Raw genomic sequence first — 23,795 nt, 5'->3', positions numbered from 1 at the left:
AAAGAACCGTTGCTATGGACCCCACCGTTGCCTAGCAAGGGCCGAAAAACCTCTAAATGTGGGGGTATTTTAACGAAAAAACAATCTGCAGCATTACCCTTGAAGCTAGAATCGTGAATTTTCTTGTGCTTAATCCTCAGGTCATTCCCCATCGAACGGGCCCATCGCGTCAGGTTCTATTGGGGAGTCGATTACCCATGTCCGCCTACCGGCTTGCTTGTCTGTCTGTCCATCTGTTCGGTCCAGTGCTCTGTTAATACAATGGCGATTTCGATGAAACTTGGTTGGTAGGTTCATACCATGACCTAGTTGTGTGCAAATGAAAACCGTTGCTATGGACACCACCGTTGCCTAGCAACGGGACTTTTAATTTTTTGAAAAATAATAAAAAATTTATTTTTTCGAAAATCAAAAATCGGGCCACGAGCAACTGTGGGCAGTACATTCAGCCATATTGTCAAAAATTTCCAGCCGGATCCTATGAAAACTGTCAGAGAAGATAGACTTTGAATGAACCCTGGTCGAAAACAATAAAAATACGAAGTTCGTTATATCTCAGAGACTATGAGTCAGATATACATGAAACTGGTATGGTAGGTTCATGGTATGTCCTAGTTATGTGTGAGAAAGAATCGTTGCTCTGGACCCCTCCGTTGCCTAGCAACGGCCGAAAAACCTCTAAATGTGGGGGTATTTTAACGAAAAAACAATCTGCAGCATTAACCCTTGAAGCTAGAATCATGAATTTTCTTGTGCTTAATCCTCAGGTCATTCCCCATCAAACGGGCCCATCACGTCAGGTTCTATTGGGTAGTCGACTACCCATGTCCGCCTACCGGCTTGTTAATTATTGACAAACATTTTTTCTTCGTTCATAATCCTCCGCTAAAAGTTTATGAGCTGTGTCTGCATTTTGTAATATTTAAACCTCAATTCTTTATTAAGGATATCATGAACAGAGCTTATAATCCTTTATTATGAAGGATATTAAACTTGCAAGGCCAAGGGGGTACTGCATCAGCGGCACAGCCGCACCTTCTAGCCATTGATGCAACCCAGAAGCCTTGCGCTGCATACAAAAGAAGAAGAATTTTGTAGCACATTGGACCAGATAGTTTGCAGGAAGTGGAAGTTTTAACCCTTTTAATGCCTTTCATCAGTTTATGCACTGTATGATGGCCATGTCGGTAAAGTCAGCGGCAGAGCCTTCGGTGTTGAGTTAAAAAAAAATTGAATTGTCTGTTCATTCCTCAACTTCAGTAATTTTTAAAAGCACAATTTGTTCATCTTGGTTTCATACAACCTTTGGAACTTCAGGTTTTTTGAAAGGAGCAGGACATTGGGGGAAACACGTGCTGTGCAACAATAGTAAATATTAAAAACTTAAAGGTTTCAGGTTACGTAAATATATGAGTGCGAAAAAAAGGATCCGATTCCGGTAAAAGGATGTTTAGATTTCCATTATTTTAAAAAGTTTATGATTTTAACATTTTGTTTGGAAACGTGATCACGTGTCATGACGTCACTTCCGTGTTGGGGTTTTTTTTTTTTCGCCTGTTGTTGGTGATGCAGTAACTGGAATAGGCCTCGGGTGGAGTGTTACTGTGTAGCTCTCAGAAAAATCACCTGGCTAAATCAAACCGTACAGTCATTGAGATATAGAACCCCTTGATAAAGATCGTCGCACGTCCTTCATGTCCTATAATCCCACGTTTGTGGGGACGTCGAGCATGTTAAACGAGTTACCGTTGATATTTCAAGGCAGAAAACACGACGAGGAATAAAATCGATGAGTTTAACAACGTTCCTTGAGCTATAGACGATTAACAAACGGAAATAGCGCAAATTGATAGAGCCCATGGCCTTGGGACTAGTCTGTTACAGCAGTTCGGAGGATGAGGATGCTGATGCTGACGATGGACCACGTCCAGGGGTCTCCATGACAACGATGGGTGATGCTGTTATTTTACCCGGCAGAACTCACTTGTGTTGTGAAAATCTTCATTCTTCCGAGGATGGGTAAGACGTGGTCGGTGTGTTTTTCCATTGTATGATGACGATTCGTAATTAACGATGTATTTTTATTTGTTTATTTTTTATTTATTTATTTATCAAGTCGAGGCTCGTGTAATAAGAGCGAATACACAGAAACCTATAACAAGACAGGAGACGAAAGGGGCGGATTAGGGAAGCACAAAATATTGTGGAACAAAGACGATGGGATATCTGTGGAAGGGAGAGGGATGGGGGTGGGGTGGAGTACATGGGGGGTAAACAAGATGGACATTACTGGGACTTTCAGGAAGGAAAACGGGGAATATGAAGGAGGTGGGTTTGGGGTGGATTAACGGGGGTGGAAAAGATCGAGGAATTGGATGGGGAAAGATATGAGATGATGGTGAACAGCTGTTTTGAAGACTTGGAAGGAAGAGTGGGATTGAAGAGAGTGTGGGAGTTTGTTCCAGAGGTGGGAGAAAAGAGAGGAATGAAAGAGTGAAGGTGAGCAGTGATTCTTGATGATTTTAGTCGTTTTACCAGGATGCTTAGCCTGGTGTTGGCTTGGTGGTTAGGGTGGCAGCATGGGATCCTAGGGTCCTGAGTTCAAGCCCCGTCGGCTGCTGAATTTAAATGCACCAGGAGGTGACTCAGCCCGTCATCCTTCCGAGGTCGGCAAAAATGAGCACCGGTGTACTGGTAAGGGGGACACTGCATTCAGCGGCACAGCCGCGTCCCAACCAATGATGCAACCAGCAGCCACAGGCTGCACTCGATAGAGAGAGAGAGAGAGAGAGAGAGAGAGAGAGAGAGAGAGAGAGAGAGAGAGAGAGAGAGAGAGAGAGAGAGAGAGAGAGAGAGAGAGAGAGAGAGAGAGAGAGAGAGAGAGAGAGAGAGAGAGAGAGAGAGAGAGAGAGAGAGAGAGAGAGAGAGAGAGAGAGAGAGAGAGAGAGAGAGAGAGAGAGAGAGAGAGAGAGAGAGAGAGAGAGAGAGAGAGAGAGAGAGAGAGACCTAGGATGCTCGGCGTGCTTGCGCAGGAACCCCTGGAAATAGTGTGATGTTTTGGGGCATGTGAACATCTATATCGTGCGTGCATGCCAGGGTTTAATGAAGATGGCTCACAAAGCTTCTAAAAGAAGCCGAAAATACTTGAAAAAGTACCTCACGGAAAGCCTGGGGTATGCCGCGTGCCTCTGAACAACTAAATAGTTGGAGGGAGATACTGTATCTGGTTTGGGTGCTTCTGAATAGCGGTGGGAACGTTTTGGGGCTTGTGAATGCACAGGGTAAGTTTAAAATTATAATCAACTTTTAAAATTATACTTCAAATTCATCGTGTTTGGGTGGTGCTGTGGGAAGGGGGGGGGCAGTGTTATAAATATATAACTTGTCTGCTTCCTATAGGGATCCTTTACTACATTTTTGCATCTACAGTACTGCACCGTATTGTGAAGAGGAGAAATGTGTCATTGGTTATCTCCATATAGCCCTCCCAGGTCTCAGTGTGTGTGTGTGTGTGTGTGTGTGTGTGTGTGTGTGTGTGTGTGTGTGTGTGTGTTTTTAGTTGTATCCACTGCCGCCACTCACTTCTATTACCAGGAAACGGTAGGAACTCAACACGTCTCATCCATGGCTATTTCTCGGATTTCATATGTTTCCGTGAGTCCAATTTGCAATTCGGAACACAACAATTGTGGTTAACCATTTTGAAATTGTCACTCTTTCATGGAAATGCTGAATATTTTGTCTAAATTTGCACATTATGTGCAGACAGACAGACAGACAGACAGACCGGTGGTGCACCACTTGTTTAAAACCCCAGAGGGAAGAGTGCACTTAAACCGTCTCCGGAAGGTAGTTTCACAAATGCGAGAAAAGAGGTCATTTTTTGAGGAGTTTAACCATGAGGGGTTTCCTGTGAAGAATCTGTGTGTCCTGGAGGAGCTGCAGAGGGTTGGAAGGCTGAGAGGGATCAATACTGGATCAAGAGGTGATAAGACGCCGATTCCAACGACCTGTCTCCGATGTGAGAGAAACAGGCCTTGAGCTTCGGTCTCACCGCGAGAGATGCCAAATAATGTTGAGAGCTCCCTGAATTGATGGTCTTTTGGATATTTGAGAAATCGTATCTCATTCATCATTTTGTGTACCATTCCTTCCCCCCCCCCCCCCAGACAACCCAGAACTCCTCCGCGGAAGCAAGCTAAGGTGGAACGACTGTCTGAATCTCCACTGCAAGACAGAAGCTTGAAGCAGATGTCACGGTAACTAAATGTGCTGTGCTTGAATTAATGGATGTGCGAGATTGCATTTTTGGCCGAAACATTTTATTTATTTTTTTCTTACAAATTCAGAGTAACAGTTGAGCAATGGAAAAACGATTTGTAATTGTGCAGATTCGTTACAAAATATACCATCAAGGAATCTGGGTGAGAAACGTTGTTTCACGACATCTTTTACTAGTTTGTGCTGCCTTTGTGTCTTGAGATAGTCATGGCTTCTCTACGTCTGGCTACCTCATCACCCATCTTAAATCTGGGAGAACGAACATACAAATGATGATTTGATTTAAATGCAATACTTGTTGTTTCAGTATTGATATCATGACACTTCTGTTCAAGCACCAACTCTGTCATCGTTAACTGGCTGGCTTTGTGAGTCGATTTGCAATGGTTTGCATTGGTCCCATCATGACTCCTTTAATGGAGACAGCTACAGGAACCAAGCTTGCATGAAGCCGAGTGGTTGAGATGTCACATTGATGTGGAAACCTGGTATTCTTCTTATTTTGTCTTCATATCTTAGCTCTGGGTAATCATTGAAGATTCAATCTCTACTGGTAGTTTGAATTGTCTGAAAGTGCTACCTGAGTTTTGCTTCGTCACATTAAAGTTGAAGACCAGCCTCGGTGGTGTAATGGTTAGAGCGTTCGCTCTGAGTCTGCAAAGTCAAACCCTGGTCGAGTCGTACAAAAGACTTTTACACACACAATATGATGGTGAGGCGGTAGTGGCGTGCAGCCTCCCTCTCACCTGGGCTGGAAAGGACTACAACAGTTTTGAAGGCAGTGAAGACCGAGCCAAAAATGGCAGCTTCGATGGGAGGAAGAACCGGGCACGAGGTGCCCAGTATCTTGTCATTTGACATGCATTTGTGATGGGGCCTGGACCTGAAACTTGGCGGGATTTGTTGACCCCATGCTGCCTGGAGAGAATCCTGAGCTTTGGCGACGTCCTCTTGCAAAGTTCCATCTGATGAGTGGGAGGACGTTAATCCACCCTAAATCCACCTCCTTCACATCTGCACTGATTAAGGAGGTTTATGGGGGAGGGGGCGGGGGTTCACTCCCCGTATCTCAACCCCCCCCCCCCAAAAAAATAGGTATTTGCTCTCTTATTCAAAACTACACAGACATTTTCGACGAAACTTGACCACAACATTCATCACCCATGATAGACCAAAGTTTATCGACCACATTAAAATCTGCACTCATTAAGGGGGTGTATGGGGGGGGTGTTTTGACCCCCCAAAATAGGTATTTGCTCTCTTCTCTGAAACCACACACATGGTTTTGATGAAACTTGACCACAACCTTGATCACTCATGATGGAGTAAAGTTTATCGACCACATCAAAATCTGCGCTCATTAAAGGGGTATAATGGGAGGGGGGAGGGGAGGGTTACGTCCCCAAAATAGGTATTTGCCATCTTCTCTGAAACTACACACACAATTTTGATGAAACTTGACTACAACATTCTTCACCCATGATGTACCAAAGTTCATAAACTGCATCAAAATCTGCACTCATTAAAGGGGTGTACGGGGTTTTATTGACCCCCCCCCCCAAAAAAATAGGTATTTGCTCTTTTTTCAGAAACCACAAACATGGTTTTGATGAAACTTGATAACCTTGATCACTCATGATGTAGCAAAGTTTATTGACCGCATCAAAATCTGCGCAAAAATAAGGGGGTCAACGGGAGGGATTTTTTTACCCCTTAGAATAGGTAATTACTCTTCCCAGAAACTACACACAGAATTTCAATGAAACTTGACCACAACCTTCATCACCCTTTATGTACCAAAATTTGTTCACTGCATTAAAAAAAAAAAATCAGGGTCTAAAGTGGTGGTCTGTGGGCGGTTTGAGTGACTTGCTTCAGGAGAGGTGGTCCGTTTTTCTTTTTTTTTCTATTTCTCTCTCTCTCTCTCTCTCTCTCTCTCTCTCTCTCTCTCTCTCTCTCTCTCTCTCTCTCTCTCTCTCTCTCTCTCTCTCTCCCTCTCTCTCTCTCTCTCTCTCTCTCTACACACACACACACACACACACACACACACACACACACACACACACACACACACACACACACACACACACACACACACACCTTCAGCTGAGCACCGTTCTTCCTTGAGGTTTCAATCTTTTTAGCCCAGAACCTCTCCAAACATTCTGGGCTGAAAAGTTATTGGACATGGATCCACATCAGTAGATTACCTACATCAGTCGATCCACAACCTCATTTGTGTCAAGGCAGTTGGTCAACCCATCAATGCAACATCACGAAACAGACCACTCGCTTGATGATTTAATGTATGATCACATAGTTTCAACTCCCATCACACATTCTATTCTATGATAATACATTAAGTCACGCACATCTTGCCTTAAAGGTCCCCTGACATGCAAAACTTTCTGGTTATTTATATATTAACTTGACCTTCCGAGTGAAGAAATCACCCATGTTTTTTTTTTAATCAAAAATGGGATAATTAGACCAATATTTCGATCATTTCTGGTGCCTTTCACAACTTGCTATGCCCCGCCCCTAAAAAAGGTTGACTTCAGCGAATCGCATCGTTGACGTCACATACAGAAACTCGCACAGAGTGGATTGACTCGAGATCTCGAGAGTCTAGAGTCAAGACTAGTCCGATAAATCCATCGTCCGTCCGACGAGGCCGATAAATCTGACATGCTGTAGCTTTTATTTATTATTCTCTATTTTTTCATTGTTTTCTACTGGTGCTACATGACGACAGTAGGAATAAAATAAATAAAAATGCAACAGAACGTCAGATTTATCAGACTACTCGAGACAATTGTGTCACAAGGTGTGTTCTGCACACAAGTTTTCATCGTATCCGGACAGCGAGATTGCTTCGTTTTATGCGCGGAGAGATACGGCCGATGACATGGGCTGGTCTTGTTTGTGATGAATTCGCCACGGAGCAACATGTCCGCTGCGCTGTTCACGTCACCTCACTAAAATATTTCTGATATCGAGCAGTATGCAAGTCAAATTTACATTATTGAATTACGAATAGGATTTAGTCTAACCAGTTGTTATTTCCGAGTCTTCCTTCGATGTCCTCCCGATCGTCATGAACTCCGGGAATTTCATCGCCATTTTCCTCTGCTTGTCCTGCTTCGTGCTCAAACTGCTAAGGCCGTATTTCATTTCCAGCTGCCTGAACTTCACCTCCCGCGACTATGTTATCCCACAATTCTCCATGTGATTCAGACCAAAATCCTTCATTTCTCTCGCACTCACTGTCACTACCAGACAAGTGAAAGTCCATTCCATCCATTATTCAAAACCAAATGTTCTATCTTTTAAAAGCAGAAATGAACGAAGCGATTGAGTCGACCAATAGAATCACGTAGACTACCAACCCGAGTAATTTATGTGCAGCCTTTGTCATCCTGCAGTTGACGTCATGTGGGTTTACGCCCCTTTCAGGAGAATTTTTAGGGGCATTCCTGAAGAGGTTTATTTTTTAAATTTTACAGAATGAGTATTGTGAAAAAACATTGTCAGAACTGAAATCACGATGAAAAACTCCTCTCGGACATATATAAATGAAATTTCAGTACTTTTGCATGTCAGGGGACCTTTAAATATAACACATCCACCAACCAGCCCTATCACCCCACTAAAGGCCCTGTCACACCTTGACGATTTAGCCAACGTATGCCTGACGTGTGCAAAATTGGGCTAAAACGCTGGCACACGTCGAATAGGTTATGGGTAAGTTTGTATACGTTAAGAGCACGCTGGCAAACGTCGTAGTTCGCCGAGCTGTTAGCAAATTTTCCATGCTTGAAATTTCCCGACGTATGCCAGCGTATGACTCACACGTTCCGCATAATGCTGGCCATAAGTTGTAGGCACGTTACGCGATCGTTGACACACGTTACTTGTACGTTACTCATAAGTCGAAACACTTCAATGTAATGGTTAGCGTCAGTGTTCCAGACTCCCTGGTTTTTTTTTTTTTTTAATTTTTTTTTTCTTCGGTTTGACGGTCATGTTGACACTTCGATTTCTAGTGCGGTTATAATATAATTAAAAGGCTGCCGCTCAACGATTTAAATCATAACCGTCATACCGAAAAAAAACAAACAAACAAAAAAATACAGGGATACTGGAACACTGACGCTAACCATTACCTCGACGTGTGTCAACGATCGCGTAACGTGCCTACAACACGTTACTCATAGGTTATAAATAAGTTTCGGGTACGCTAAACATTACCTCGACGCATTTCGACTTATGAGTAACTTACAAGCAACGTGTGTCTGTGTGTCAACGATCGCGTAGCGTGCGCCGACAACTTATGCCAGCGTATGCGAAATGTGTGTCGTGCGTCGAGAAATTTTCAACATGCTGAAAATTTCTCGACGTACTCTGCGTACAATGACATATGCCAGCGTTCTACGACGTATGCCAGTGTGCTCTTCACGTTTACAAAACTTACCCATAACGTATTCGACGTGTGCCAGCTTGGTTCGGCAAATTTTTCATACGTAGGCATACGCTGGCTAAAACGTCAAGGTGTGACAGCGGCTTCACACTTCGATGTCTAGTGCGGTTATGATTTGAATCGTCGAGCCGCAGCCTATGAATAGCCTACGCCACGTGATCGTTGGCGATACGCTGCCGCGCTATGCATAAGTTAGACTATCGTTGGGCATAGGTTGTGAACGCCAACAACACGCTCAGCATTCGTTGGTATAAGTTATCTATATGTGATTAAAACGTTCTGTTTACGTTACTAATATGTTATGCATATGTCCAACACGTTATTATACGCCCAAAAATTAAAAAAAAACATCAATAGTTCAGCATACACCAGCATTTTACATACATTCTGATACGTTGCCATAGGCTGGCTAAAACGTCAAGGTGTGACAGCGGCTTAACCTCTGGATCAAACTGTTGTTCAAATATTCAAACGGTTATTTATACTTTTTAAAAAAAAAAATACATGCTTCCTTGTCTCCTAGCAACCACTGAAATGGGTTGTGTGTGTGTGTGTGTGTGTGTGTGTGTGTGTGTGTGTGTGTGTGTGTGTGTGTGTGTGTGTGTGTGTGTGTGTGTGTGTGTGTGTGTGTGTGTGTGTGTGTGTGTGTGTGAAAACTGGTGGTTCTACTCAGGGTGTGCCCTGGGTGGTGGTCCGTGGTGTGTGTGTGTGTGTGTGTGTGTGTGTGTGTGTGTGTGTGTGTGTGTGTGTGTGTGTGTGAAAACTGGTGGTTCTACTCAGGGTGTGGTGTGTGTGTGTGTGTGTGTGTGTGTGTGTGTGTGTGTGTGTGTGTGTGTGTGTGTGTGTGTGTGAAAACTGGTGGTTCTACTCAGGGTGTGGTGTGTGTGTGTGTGTGTGTGTGTTTGTGTGTGTGTGTGTGTGTGTGTGTGTGTGTATATATATATATATATATATATATATATATATATATATATTATTTCAAGATTTATTTATATAAATATCTCATTAATAATATTTTTACTACTGCTTGGCCAATTCTGCTGAAATTTTAAATATATTCTTGTTGTAGCAATGGTCAGGTCATTGGCATGAAATGAGGTAGTTACTATTCTGTTACAAAGTTCAACAAAAAAAGCCAAATCCAAATGAGTTGATTAATTTCATCATTTCAAAACGAACCAATCTGATTTTCTGTCTGCCTGATTTGATAAGTGCTTCCAAAGCTGTGGTCTGGCTCAGATTGCACTGGATTGCCTTCTCAGTAGGAGTCAGTGCAAACTTTTTACAGGTTGCCAGCACAATAGTCATTCTGCGATGGGCATGAAAAAGTAATCCTCGTTATCAAATGGTGTGTCCCATTAGTTTGGGGTTTTCAGCTTGTATGTAGAGCATGTAGGATTGGCTGAAGTGTTTCACCAACTGGCTTGTCAGGCCACATGTTCAAGAATTTGGAATTTGTTGCAGGGTACCCTCAATAACACGACTATTCTTTGAGAAAGGCACCGCAAGATATTTAATGTGGATCAGCAATCAATACTGCTTGCTGGGTCCCCAGCTTCATGTCTCATCTCATGGATTGCAGACTCATTGATGCAACACCCAGAATGCTAGGTGACAGTTGTTGGATCGGAAATCATATCCAGATAAGACGGTTCAAAGACAAGTGGGCTACCGGCGAAGCTGTCCTACCAGCTCTGATTTGGTGAGAAAGCACTCCATAAAGCTCCTTATCATTGTCTTTTTTTTTTCTTAACATTTCATTACTTTCTGCCATCTCCTCAGGAATAATGATCAAGCTGACCTCCCATTACCTGCAAGTGTGTTAGCAATGTTTCCTGAGGTGGAAAAAGGCCCAGCAGATGATCCAGGCTTACATGGGGGGCGGGTCCGCAGCTTCGCCCATGAGCGTGGGATCTGGGCCACCCACGTGCACCTCTCATGTGTGTGGGCACTATTCAAACCCGATCACTTTTTTCACAATACAGTATGGCTGAAAATCGCAACTTGATGCAATGTGCCATTATCATTTGCTCCACTCTGCTTTCTGTCTACTCCTTTGTTTGGATATTTTTCCTTTATTCCCTGTGAAATTATTAAATGTGATACTGACACATTATATTGTTGGATGTGTGAAAATGAAGGATATAGAGACAAATGACATGTTTATTGTGCCCAAGCATTCCAATCTAGAGCAAAATAGCAAAGTTTATAAACAATTAAAGTAGGAAGGTAACAATGATGGATTGTACAAAAACAAAGGATAAACAGGATACAATAACAACATTGGGGAAAGGAATGTATATGAAGCAATATGTGGCTTATGTTTTTTTTTTTTTACTCACAAAGAACCTCTCCATAGGACTGGGTTAATTCCCCCACTTATATGATGTCTGGAGCTACCGGCTTCCACCAGGTGGCACTATACGATACACATTTACATGGAAGGAATTGGGGTCGTCTCCCCTTTCTGAACCCCTCATGACGTTTTTTTTTACCTCCTAAAACCCCCCAGGGCACACCCTGAGTAGAACCACCAGTTTTCAACTCATTCTGCCCAGTGGTTCAGGAGCCATAGAAGCGAAACAAACATGCAAACAAATACACAAACAAACATGAGAGTTCATAGAACACCTTACCCCATGCAGTCCTGTGAAAAAGGTCATGGGAAGGGTCTTTTCAACTCTTGTTTTGCGTTTTGCACTAAACAAACAGTCCTGGTTGTTGCCGTATTTGGCTGAATGCCTAATCTCACAGTTACTCTGCCCTCAGGGCATTAGACAGCGTAAATATTTATGTAAGTGCTGCTAAACGTAAAGTTTTTGAAAGTGCCAATAAGGCAATTTGTGTTCTGCAGTGTTCAAGTTTATAATCGAAATAAAACAAAAGAAAGGTTTTAAAGGTTGCAGAAAAATCAACTTTGGTCGGTAGTTTATCGCCGTTGATGCACCGTCTTTTACACCACCTTATTGAACATGTTAAATTAGTTATTTGTGCCTGCTGTTTGTGTCCTTTATGACATCCCTAAAAAAAAGAAAGTTTCCAGTTTAGAATGATTTTCAATTGTGTTTGACTACCACACGGGCAGAGTAAAAAAATTACCTTGCTCCTCTGTGCGTGCGTGATTGGGATGAGATTTCTTACATTTTCCAATTTCAGAGCCAAAGTACTGCTAAACTGTAGGTTTGTGTTCCAATTGGTGTTCTCCAGTGTTCAAAATATAAAATTCATTTGAAATTAAGATGTTCCTCGATCATAAGCTGACGTTTGTGGAAAGACAGACAGACAGCCAAGGTGAACCAATTGCTTAACTCTGCTTTTCTCTTCGCATGGGGTAAAAAAGAAAACGCATGCAGGGAGTGGACAAAAATGGAAACACCAATGTAAAGTCACTTGGTATAGCGTTGGCCCACCTTGTGCTGCCAATACAGCCTGTATGCACCGTGGCATAGAGTCCACCAGCATCTGGAATTCTGCAGGAGGGTTGCGGCACCATTGTTTCATTGAGAAACATTTCATTCACCATTGAGAAAGTCAATGAACTCACACCTGTTTGATGGAGGTTGAAAAGGATGTCTCGGGCATCATTCCAGAACATTCCATAAATGCTCGATTGGGTTCAGAAATGGTGATTGAGAAGGCCATGACAATTGGATAACATCAGTGTCATTCTCATCAAACTATTGGGTGATCACACATGCTTTGTGAATGGGGGCATTGTCATCCTGGAAGACATCCCTCCTGGCAGGAGAGAAATGCTGCAACATGAGGTGAAGAGGATCACTCAGTACCATTAAGTAGCAATTGGCATTGACCTTGCCCTCTAAAGGAATGACTGCAACCAAACCATGCCAGGAAAACGTGCCCCATGACATTACAGAACCCCCAAAACCCTTTATTGTTGGAACCAAGAATTCAGGATTGTGGAGTTATTTTGGTTGGCGCGACACGTGCACTCGTCCTTTTGGCGAGACATGGTGAAGGATTATTCACATCATATTTCTGACCATATCATATTTCTGACCATATCATATTTCTCCACTGCTTGGTAGTTCATTGCCTGTGCTCTTTGTACCACTGGACTAGGAAACATGCTTTGCCAGGTGTGATGAGCAGTTTATGTGCTTCTGTTCTTGAATATGGCAGCTTGGCTGGCGGGTAGCTATCATTTATTGGAGCGTGGCTGTGCCGCTGATGTTGTGCCCCTCTACCAGTACACTGGTACTCAATTCACCAACCTCAGAAAGATGACAGATTGAGTCAACCCCACCTGGCGTTAATCCAGCAGCCAATGGGGCTCTAACTCAGGACCCTAGGATCCCAAGCTAACCACCCTAACCACTAAGCCAACACCAGGGTTAGTTTATGCACTGCAACACAACTATGGTATCCCACTCTGTGGCGTTCTTGGCAGGTCGTTTTTGATGAAATTGGTTACTCGCGCCCCAGGTTGACATTTACAGTAAATTGATCGGCAGTTGCTCACCTGCTTTGCCTTGCACTTCAAATTAATGCACCAATATCACGATCCTGGAGTATGCGCTTCTGCCCACTGTTCCCCTTTGATGATGATGATGTCTTTCCCTCTGAGTTCCATGCCGACATCACCATAGACACCATTGCTCTTGAAACATCAGCAAATTGACCTGTCTTTGTCACTGAAGCTCATACCAAACGCTATTATCATTTCTGAAATTAGATGGGAAGATGTAGGGTATCACCCCAACAATCCCCCTCTTCCAAAGTTTTTGAGGTCTCCTCTTGTAGCCATGCTAGCCATTATTATAAGTAACCGGGCATGTGCAGCATCGTTATGCATGACCCTAAGCATGCTGGGATGTTATTTACTTCATACATGGACCACACCTGCGAGGAAGCTGTTGCTTTCAATATAATTGGTGTCCCTCATTTACCCAGGTGTTTTCATTTTTTGTCCACTATCTGTAGAATATATATATATATATATATATATATATATATATATATATATATATATATATATATATATATATATATATATATCAACCTCTAAGATGCATTCACACAAATAATTATGCAACTTTAGCATATTAATTTTACTGGCTATGGGTGTGAAAGTGTTGAAAGACATTTTGCTTCTATTCCCTTCTGGCAATAATGAAACAGTACAGCATTCAAGAGTGTCCTTTAAATGACCATGTCAGCCACATTCCTTCATGTTATGTATAATTTCTCGCTGCATTTGTAAGTTTTGTACTGTATACTTGTGGAAATGTTGGTCAAAAGTCATGTAAAACTGGGAAGACTTATATTTCCGATTGTCATGTCCGTCTTTTCTTTTTTGTATACAATGTCAAGGCTCGTGGAAGAGCGAGAAAACAGAACAGAATGGAAGGGTGACCTGAGAAGAAGGTGAACAGCTATCTTGAAACCCTTTGTTGGTTGCATCCACAAGCATATCTACAAATTCTTCCATACTCCCAATTTCATTGTTTACCGTCAAAATTAATTGTTTTCATAATTTTATAGTGCACTGTCACTTGCAGGGCTTAAAACATAATTTTCTCTCCAGTGCAGACTCATTGCAAGTTATACTTTTACACATTAGACTCTTGCTGAAACTTTTTTTAATGCAGTTTATATGTGTGTGTCACAGCCAAGGCTCTTGGCTGTTACACACACATATATCACATACACACATACAGACGGACACACCAGATGACCCAAAGTTTTACGCCATAACTTCTCGGAGCAAACTGTGCCGGCAGTGCCATCTCGTGGCAGAGCTTCCCTCTCTATTGTCCGCTTGGGATTTTTATGGAGAAATCTTTACTTATTTTCGGCAGGAAACAGCCCCAACTCCACTCCTTTGTTCCTCTTTTATATAATTTGTGGAAATGTTTTCTGGAGACTGTTCAATAATCCCAATTGTCCCTCCAGGACTTCAAGTTGACAGTACACCTCCATTGCATGTCATGCTCCATTCGTACCCATAATATTCTCGATCCTCAATAATCCTCCCCTAATCTTCCCATCTAATTTCAGGTTGCTGTGTTCAATTTCCTCTTCTCTTTCTCCTTTTTTGTTAATCCTCATGTTGCATCTGCATGTTTCTCCACTGCCCCACTCTCGATGCATTGCCTTTTACCATCTGTTATAGTGCTCTTCCATGAGCCGAGATTTTGTATACAAGTAAACAACCTAAGAGAAATATACATAGTTACAAGTGTTACTTTTTTTTCTCATTTCCATGAATTTCTTTGCAATTGCGTTTTTACTAATACTGTAGTTTGTTTTTTTACAATACAATGTGAGTGATTTGAAGTTTCTTGCCACTTATCTTGATATAAACTACACAGAGCTTCAACCTTCCTTTTAAACCTGGCCAAAATGCCTGTTCACCTGTTGGGTGTTGGATTGTATTTGTTTGTTGATAATTCTGTGTCCAACTTGGTTACTTACAAAGTTATTTGAATTTTTGAGATTACACAAAAGGCATATCCAACATTTTTGAACAGAGCAATCTGTTGAGGAAAATGTGTGTGGTTTAAAAAAAAAAAAAACATTTTAACAAATGTAGACTACATCTTCCTGCTGTTCAACAGGTGCAGGTGGAGAGGACCTGAATGAATTTGTAGATCGGTTGCTGGATGTCACTGCCACCTTGGGTCATTTCTCTCGTCAAGATGACTTCCATGTGAGCCTTTCGCACACGGTAGTGCTTCGCCACCACTGGATCACCCCATTCGTCGACTCCTTACGTGAACTTCTTCATTCATTCTCAAGGCATGTTCCCAATGTAACATGATTTTTAATGCAAATTTATTTCCTTCTTCATTTATATCGAACTCATGTTAAGACAAATGCATAAAATAATGTCAAAAATAAGAGAAAAAGATCAGATCCGATCAGGTCATGAACCATGCTCTACACAGAGCATCAGTGCTGCTGAAGCAGTTTCCTTGGCTGTGGTTACAATCCTGGATGGGTCACCACTCCTTCATTGGAAGTCAGGGCAGGAATTGGGAATTTAGCCAGCATGCCGGCAATAGCTCGACTACTCCTCGCAAAGGACACTGTGAGATCGTTGAAAACCACCAACTCATGCCGACAGCCAGGACGCTCAGTTTAACATCCATCCAAGGGATGGCACACACATTGATGCATCACTCTGCCTGCCTGTTAAACACTGGGATGACAGTTTATAGCTGGGTCGAGATTCAAACCCAGGCTAGACAGTTTAGAGGTGAGTGTGCGTACCTCTCGGCCATCCTGCCAGCCCTTAAAACAAAAATGTGATTTTGTTTTTTTAAACCTTAGCCGCTTAATGCAGCACTTCCACTATATCATATCAGAGAGTATCCCCACCAGACGGTGTACTTTTGTTGTTTCAAATGCATTACACTTCCTAGTATAAACTTGTTATACATTGATCTTTCCTTTTCTTGCAGAAAAATGAAATGGGGCTGCTGTAAATTAGCAGCATTCTTAAATCGAGCATTGTTTGTACCATAGATGAGAAATTTTGCATTCCGTGCTGAAATCAAACCTCTGTCATCTTATTATGGTATAGCTGCCAAGACGATGGAGAGCTGTTTCAAGTTGCTAAGCCTTTCACATTTGCAGGCTCATTGTGTCCCTGTATGTCCTGTACTTGGACTGACCAGCTTTAACATTTATAAGTGACAGCAGTATGCATCACTTCGATCGAACAACACCATGGTATGCTTCTAATCTTTGAACTTTGAAATGAGAAGCAAAAATTGTGCAACAAAGACTGATGTCACTAGCATGTGTTGGGAATAAAGGTGAACAAGTACATTGTTATAGTGGTCGCATCGGCTACTCGGCCCAGACACACCGAGCTGGATTGAGAGCCTAATTGTACCTTTACCTACCTCAATTTCGTTTATCCAAGATCAATCGAGCGACACGCCGGATTCATCTTCCCACTGAGCCACTCAAAATGATGACTTGGAGTGGTTCATCATGCTCGATCGGGGAGGAGTTTGATCTTGGATGCTATTTATCCCACCAAGTATTTTCTTTGTCGGCCTTATAAACCGTATGGTTTTGTGTGCATCCCAACTCAAAAACTCAATCAAGACCCAGATCATTCACGTGTGTATTTAAAAAAAAAAAAAGGGGGGGGGTGGGAGAGAGAACGGGGAACATGCAAACACTTTATCTTCTTTTTTTCTTTCGGCTGCTCCCGTGAGGAGTCGCCACAGCGGATCATCCATATGATCCGCATAGTGATTTGGCACATGTTTTACACCGGATGCCCTTCCTGACGCAACCCTGGTCGCCTCTTACGACACAGGGATATGGTACACATATTTTAACCAGGGTATACACCAGCCCAGTATACTGGTACTCATTTCGCCGACCTCGGAAGGATGACAGGCTGAGTCAACCCCCTGGTGTTATATGACTTGGTATATATATATATATATATATATATATATATATATATATATATATATATATATATATATATATATATATATATATATATATATATATATATATATATTGTTGTGGTTGACCAAATTCGCAAACCACCATTCAGGTCCCTTAGGTGAGATATCTCGGTAAGTATATGTGTAGTTAGGCCCAAACCCGTTGTCTAGAGGGAATAAATGTCATTCATGAGGGCTGCGACTCTTCAGGATAGCCGTTTTTCTTTTATTATCTTTATTTTGGACCAACCGCCATTATTACCACCACCAACCACGTCTCAACAGCCATCACAACAACAACCACCAACCACAACGCCGCTTCACCACAACCGCCACGACCTTTACCGTCACAACTCGCCACCATCGCATCACCGTCATCTCGCGCCACTCGTGGGCACCGATGCTGGACTCGTGTAGAGCGCGCACCGAGCAGCGTGTTCAAAAGCATCGCGGACTTTCCGCAGAAAAACGGATCAAAAACGACTCACGCCCACTTTTGTTCCATCCAATCGGTGAGCGAGGGGCGGTTTGGCCCCGCCTCCAGGGCGTTGGAGGGCGGTCGCTATATGCAAATTCATGGATCAAAAAGCATTCACGCCCACTTTTCCTCGGGCCAATGGGGAGCCAGCAAGAGAGGTGAAAGGTCGGAGGCAGAGGGTCAAAGATGAAGGAGCGAGGCCACGGGGGATATAAGGGGCCGCGTTCGTCAGTCGAGGCAGTTCAGTTCGCAGGAGGAAGAGTTGAGTTGGAAGTTCGCAGGAGGAAGAGTTGAGTTGGAAGCGGAGGAAGAGTGAAGAGGACGGAGCTGTGGAGAGGCGGCGGCGGCGAAGGCAGACGAGGGGGTGCTCGCGTCGGATTCGGGGAACTGCGGAGAGAAAGGCCGGCGGCGCGACCGAGGTCGTGGTGGAGACGCTCGTCGCGGGACCCGAGAGTTTGTGAAATCCTCCTTTCCCCGAGCATCAGCAACCCCCTCCTGTTTCCCCCCGCGCTGAGATAGTGCGACAAAAGGGGGCCCCCTTCCCACCCCCTGCCAGCCACTGTCCGCGAGGCCCGCGGAGTTGAGGCACCACCGCCGCTCCGCGTCTCATCATCAGACGGGTAGGCCCGACACGGTCTCGGCCCCAGGCCCGCCTACCCCCTCATCCTGGAGGGTGGTTCTCTTTTCTTTTGCTTTGGGAATATGTGTTGTCGGCGCCGTCTGTGAAGTAAAATTGTATAAGTGTTGCCGTGTGCTCGCGTAGTCGGTATTAGATCTGCATTGTCGCATTTGCTTTTTGTCTTCTTCTTTTCCATGTGCTTTTGGTGGAATTGTATATGTGTGCTTTCCGTTCATCGCGAAATAAATGTGCTTATTGTTGAACTGTTTTCCCGCTTCGCTTCGTCATTTCTTTCATTGAATCCTCATCTTGCTTCACGTAAAGGGTTGGTCGTGGGTGAAGATGCCCGATAATTAATCGAACCGTAGAGGTCGACGAATAACACCGCTCGGTTATCCCGATAGTACGGAACGGGTCGCTTAAGTGGCCCGTGTCCGAAGTCGACCTGCGGCGAGGTGCGATCGCCCGGTCTACCCTCCGTGTGGGTACTTAGGTAGGTCGAATTTGGCGAGCAACCCTATCCCACGCGGGGGCCGATTGGCTCGATCGCGGTGAGACCGAAAGGTCCACCCGTGACTGGTTCCCGGCGTTAGTCCGAGAGGGTCACGACTGGATTGTCCGTCCGGTGGATTCGAGTTACGTGGCCGTTCGCACGCCGGCGGGCGCGAATCCGCGACAATATATATACAGTGGGGAGAACAAGTATTTGATACACTGCCGATTTTGCAGGTTTTCCCACTTACAAAGCACGTAGAGGTCTGTAATTTTTATCATAGGTACACTTCAACTGTGAAAGACGGAATCTAAAACAAAAATCCTGAAAATCACATTGTATGATTTTTAAATAATTAATTTGCATTTTATTGCATGAAATAAGTATTTGATACATCAGAAAAACAGAACTTAATATTTGGAACAGAAACCTTTGTTTGCAAGTACATAGATCAGACGTTTCCTGTAGTTCTTAACCAGGTTTGCACAGACTGCAGCAGGGATTTTGGCCCACTCCTCCATACAGACCTTCTCCAGATCCTTCAGGTTTCGGGGCTGTCGCTGGGCAACACAGACTTTCAGCTCCCTCCAAAGATTTTCTATTGAGTTCAGGTCTGCTTACTGGCTTGGCCACTCCAGGACCTTGAGATGCTTCTTACGGAGCCACTCCTTAGTTGCCCTGGCTGTGTGTTTCGGGTCGTTGTCATGCTGGAAGACACAGCCACGCCCCATCTTCAATGCTCTTGTTGAGGGAAGGAGGTTGTTGGCCAAGATCTCGCGATACATGGCCCCCTCCATCCTCCCCTCAATACGGTGCAGTCGTCCTGTCCCCTTTGCAGAAAAGCATCCCCAAAGAATGATGTTTCCACCTCCATGCTTCACAGTTGGGATGGTGTTCTTGGGGTTGTACTCATCCTTCTTCTTCCTCCAAACACGGTGAGTGGAGTTTAAACCAAAAAGCTCTATCTTGGTCTCATCAGACCACATGACCTTCTCCCATTCCTCCTCTGGATCATCCAGATGGTCATTGGCAAACTTCAGACGGGCCTGGACATGCGCTGGTTTGAGCAGAGGGACCTTGCGTGCCCTGCAGGATTTTAATCCATGACGGCGTAGTGTGTTACTTATGGTTTTCTTTGATACTGTGGTCCCAGCTCTCTTCAGGTCATTGACCAGCTCATGCCATGTAGTTCTGAGCTGATCCCTCACCTTTCTCATGATCATTGAGGCTCCACGAGGTGAGATCTTGCATGGAGCCCCAGACCGAGGGAGATTGACTGTTATCTTGAACTTCTTCCATTTTCTAATAATTGCGCCAACAGTTGTTGCCTTCTCACCAAGCTGCTTGCCTATTGTCCTGTAGCCCATCCCAGCCTTGTGCAAGTCTACAATTTTGACCCTGATGTCCTTAGATAGCTCTCTGGTCTTGCCCATTGTGGAGAGGTTGGAGTCTGATTGATTGAGTGTGGACAGCTGTCTTTTATGCAGATAACAACTTCAAACAGGTGCAGTTAATACAGGTAATGAGTGGGGAATGGGAGGGCTTCTTAAAGACAAAACGAACAGGTCTGTGAGAGCTGGAATTCTTACTGGTTGGTCGGTGATCAAATACTTATTTCATGCAATAAAATGCAAATTAATTATTTTAAAATCATACAATGTGATTTTCAGGATTTTTGTTTTAGATTCCGTCTTTCACAGTTGAAGTGTACCTATGATAAAAATTACAGACCTCTACGTGCTTTGTAAGTGGGAAAACATGCAAAATCGGCAGTGTATCAAATACTTGTTCTCCCCACTGTATATATGTATATATGTATATGTATATATGTATATGCATATATATATATATATATATATATATATATATATATATATATATATATTCAGTGGCCCAATGGGGCTTGAACTCAGGACTTTTTGGGTCCCAAGCCGCTGCCCTAACCACTGCGCCAACACCAGGCTTTTTGTGCAAACACTTTATATACAACCCTATTTTCAATGTCAAAATATGCACCTTGGATTTCATACGGACAGAAGAGCCTTAACAAAATAAAACTTAAAAGGGCCACAGGCACACCACAGTGGGACCAGAAGACAGATGACATGACTGAAAAATACCTGTTACAGCCCGCTCGGGTGCCATAAAGTCCTGTTCAGAGTCAATGGCTCCATAGCCCTGCCAGGGGGGCCCAGCATACACCAAGTCCTCTGCAGACGAGAGGCACAAACAAAAACGACCATGCCGATCCCACGGCTCGGCCATCACTGCCACACGCACTGGGCCCGATGCCCTCTGGACCATGACGTGACCTCTCCCAAACTCTGGCAACCAGACTGGAAACCCCCACCATTCAGGCGTGTGCCTTACTTGGGCTTCCCGAACGCCCACACCTTGTGATGTCACCCCGCACTGACTGGTGGTTTGGCCGTAACCCTTTGGGAAATTCTTCCCCTGAGCCTCTGGACTCTTTTGAATGTTTGAGGCTTGCACATTTGCTCTAAAACCTGCACCTTGGTCGGCCTGCAGGACCGTTATTCCCCAAAAGGACATGTCAGACAGATTTTAAAGGGTTTCAAGAGAGAAGTAGCTTTAGACAAAAACATTGGGGAGGGAAGACAACAGCTTTCCATAAAAATGTCAACATGTAATCCTATATCATAACAAGAACAGCACTCTGTAGAGCACATACCTATGCCGAGTTGAACAGTTTACATTTTGTATCCCACTGATAGGCCAGATCTGGATTCGGATCTTCACCAAAATGGAATACGTTCATTCTTGACACACGCCCGACCTGTACACAAAGTTTAGTCTGAATGGATCGATAACTTTTTGAGATATTGTGCTATATATCGGTTTTAGCTCTGTCATTCAATGGTGAAGAATCGTATAAAAAAATTCTTGGATTTGGATCCTCACCGAAATTGAATCAATTCTTCCTTTTCACATACCCAACGTGTCCACCAAGTTTCGTCTGAATCCTTCCAAAACTTTTTGCGATATCATGCTATATATTGTGTTTTTTCTCGATCCCTCAAATGGCTCTATCCCTCAAATGATGAAGAATCAATTGAAAAATTCTGAGATCTGGATCCGGATCTTCACCAAAAATGTAATCATTTCATGATTACCAACACCTCCACCAAATTTTGTCCGAATCCGTCCACAACTTTTTGAGATATCCTGCTCACAACTGTCAAACAGACAGAGAGATAGACAGACATGAGTGAAAAACATAACCTCTGCCCACCTTCGGTGGTGGAGGTAATAAAAGTACCTCACTCTTCTGCTAATACATCCACAAAGAGAATAACTATTTGAGAGCAATTGCAATCTCCCCCCCCCACCCCCCCCCCCAGAAGTCATTTCCGCAACACTGTTCTGGTGGGGATATGTCCTTGTCCTGAAGGTAATAATGCTTCTTCATGTGTTTTTGAGATTTGTAAAGAAATATATATATATATATATATATATATATATATATATATATATATATATATATATATATATAAATATAAATATATATATATATATATATATATATATATATATATATATATATATATATATATATAAATATATATAAATATAAATAAATATATATATATATATATATATATATATATATATATATATATATATAAAAATTTGTAACTAGCATTGCACAATCATGGTTAAGATCAGTAGTCAGTCAATGCAATGGATTTGTCCGAACAAGAGTGCACAGAAAACATCGTATGCATTCCTTGAGGGTGAAATACAAACAGGGAGCAACTCGAGGGTGGACATACCATGAGGGAATTACTCTGGATTAAAACCAGAGACATATTCAAAATGGCCTTCCAAGTCAGTGAATTAGGTTTCATTACAGAGTTTTTATCCCCCGCCTCATGGCGGAAGGGGGATATTGTTGTCACCCAGGTCATCCGGCTGTCCGTCCGGGCGTCAACATTTATAGCTGTGAGTGCGATAACTCATAAACTGTTCGCCATATCGATTTGAAATTTGGGTCACACATGAACCACCTGAAAAGGAAGAACCCTATTGATTTTGGGCGTGGCCGGATCCAAGATGGCCGGCTGGGGTGGCCATCTTGAAAAAAAAGTTTTTTGTAATAAATGGAAAACCGCTTATCTGATTTCAATTATTTTTGGTTACTACGTTCCTCACCCCTGGGGAACTTTTTCGAGATGATGACCAAATGGTGTCTTGTTTCAGATTCACCTCCCTCATTATCTGGAATATGTATGACCTTTTTCATTCAATGGCGGGGGATTCCCCATCTCTGATGGTATATTTATTGATTGTTTACATCCGTTTTATGGTTTGGTTTTTTTTATGGTTATAATTTGTATTTCTTATTATGTGCCCAAGTTTCACGTTTAAACGTTGTGCTCATGCTGTTGTAATTTTCTTGCAGATTTTCCTTTGTTGCAAATAAAGTTAACATTTACACAAACCAAGAGAGAACACGGTAAGGATTCCTTACATAGTGTGACAGTTTTGGTGTTCATGTAAGGCCTTGTCTCACTCCGTCTCCGTAATACTGCATCATTTGCTTCAGCACATTCCTTGGCTTGGCAGTAACTGGAGGAAATCATCAATTAGAAAACCTGGTGACCCAAGTGAATGAGGCTTTACATGAGTTTCGCCTCCCTTCATTTTACAAGGTACTCCAAGACCGTTTTATTGGACTTTTGTAAAGCTGTCAAACATATTATTTTGAGACCGAGTTAGATATGCAATTCCGGTGCATTTTCCTTCTCCGTACAAGCTGCTGCTGTCACCTGTTTGGCAATCAGAGGTGCAAACAGATTGGCCTATCACTATTCTGCAGGAACCTTCTTTTCACGTCAGCTTGGCTTGGTGTGTTGGAGACTTGTCTGCAAGCTTTGATGATTCTATCAAAAACAAGTTGCAGGTAAGATGGAATGAAGAACTCTCTTTGCTCGTGAAAGATAGTGTCTATCTAAATCAGTGGACAGGTGGAAAAATGGATGAAG

The 23,795-nt window shown here is 43.1% G+C and overlaps 1 protein-coding gene across 3 annotated transcripts in view; it reads left to right on the top strand.

Annotated features, from left to right (window-relative positions):
• The first annotated feature begins 1,113 nt into the window (after window positions 1-1,113).
• The window catches only part of USB1 (U6 snRNA biogenesis phosphodiesterase 1), a 47,376-nt gene continuing 24,694 nt past the window's right edge, over window positions 1,114-23,795 (top strand). The window contains exons 1-8 of one of the 3 annotated variants that reach the window (XM_085888884.1): window positions 1,114-2,019; window positions 4,170-4,259; window positions 10,344-10,463; window positions 10,544-10,701; window positions 15,343-15,523; window positions 23,213-23,266; window positions 23,357-23,462; window positions 23,630-23,713. In XM_085888884.1, coding sequence (XP_085745010.1) covers window positions 1,859-2,019; window positions 4,170-4,259; window positions 10,344-10,463; window positions 10,544-10,701; window positions 15,343-15,523; window positions 23,213-23,266; window positions 23,357-23,462; window positions 23,630-23,713 — 954 coding nt within the window. In that variant the 5' untranslated portion in view covers window positions 1,114-1,858. The remainder of the gene's footprint in view (window positions 2,020-4,169; window positions 4,260-10,343; window positions 10,464-10,543; window positions 10,702-15,342; window positions 15,524-23,212; window positions 23,267-23,356; window positions 23,463-23,629; window positions 23,714-23,795) is intronic. The other 2 variants (XM_085888883.1, XM_085888885.1) reach the window with 2 other exon arrangements.

The sequence above is a fragment of the Eptatretus burgeri genome, chromosome 7, assembly GCF_056783735.1.
Source record: "Eptatretus burgeri isolate ZD-2024b chromosome 7, Ebu_testis_v1, whole genome shotgun sequence".
NCBI classification, from domain to species: Eukaryota; Metazoa; Chordata; class Myxini; order Myxiniformes; family Myxinidae; genus Eptatretus; species Eptatretus burgeri.
This window is presented reverse-complemented; position numbering and strand designations above follow the sequence as displayed.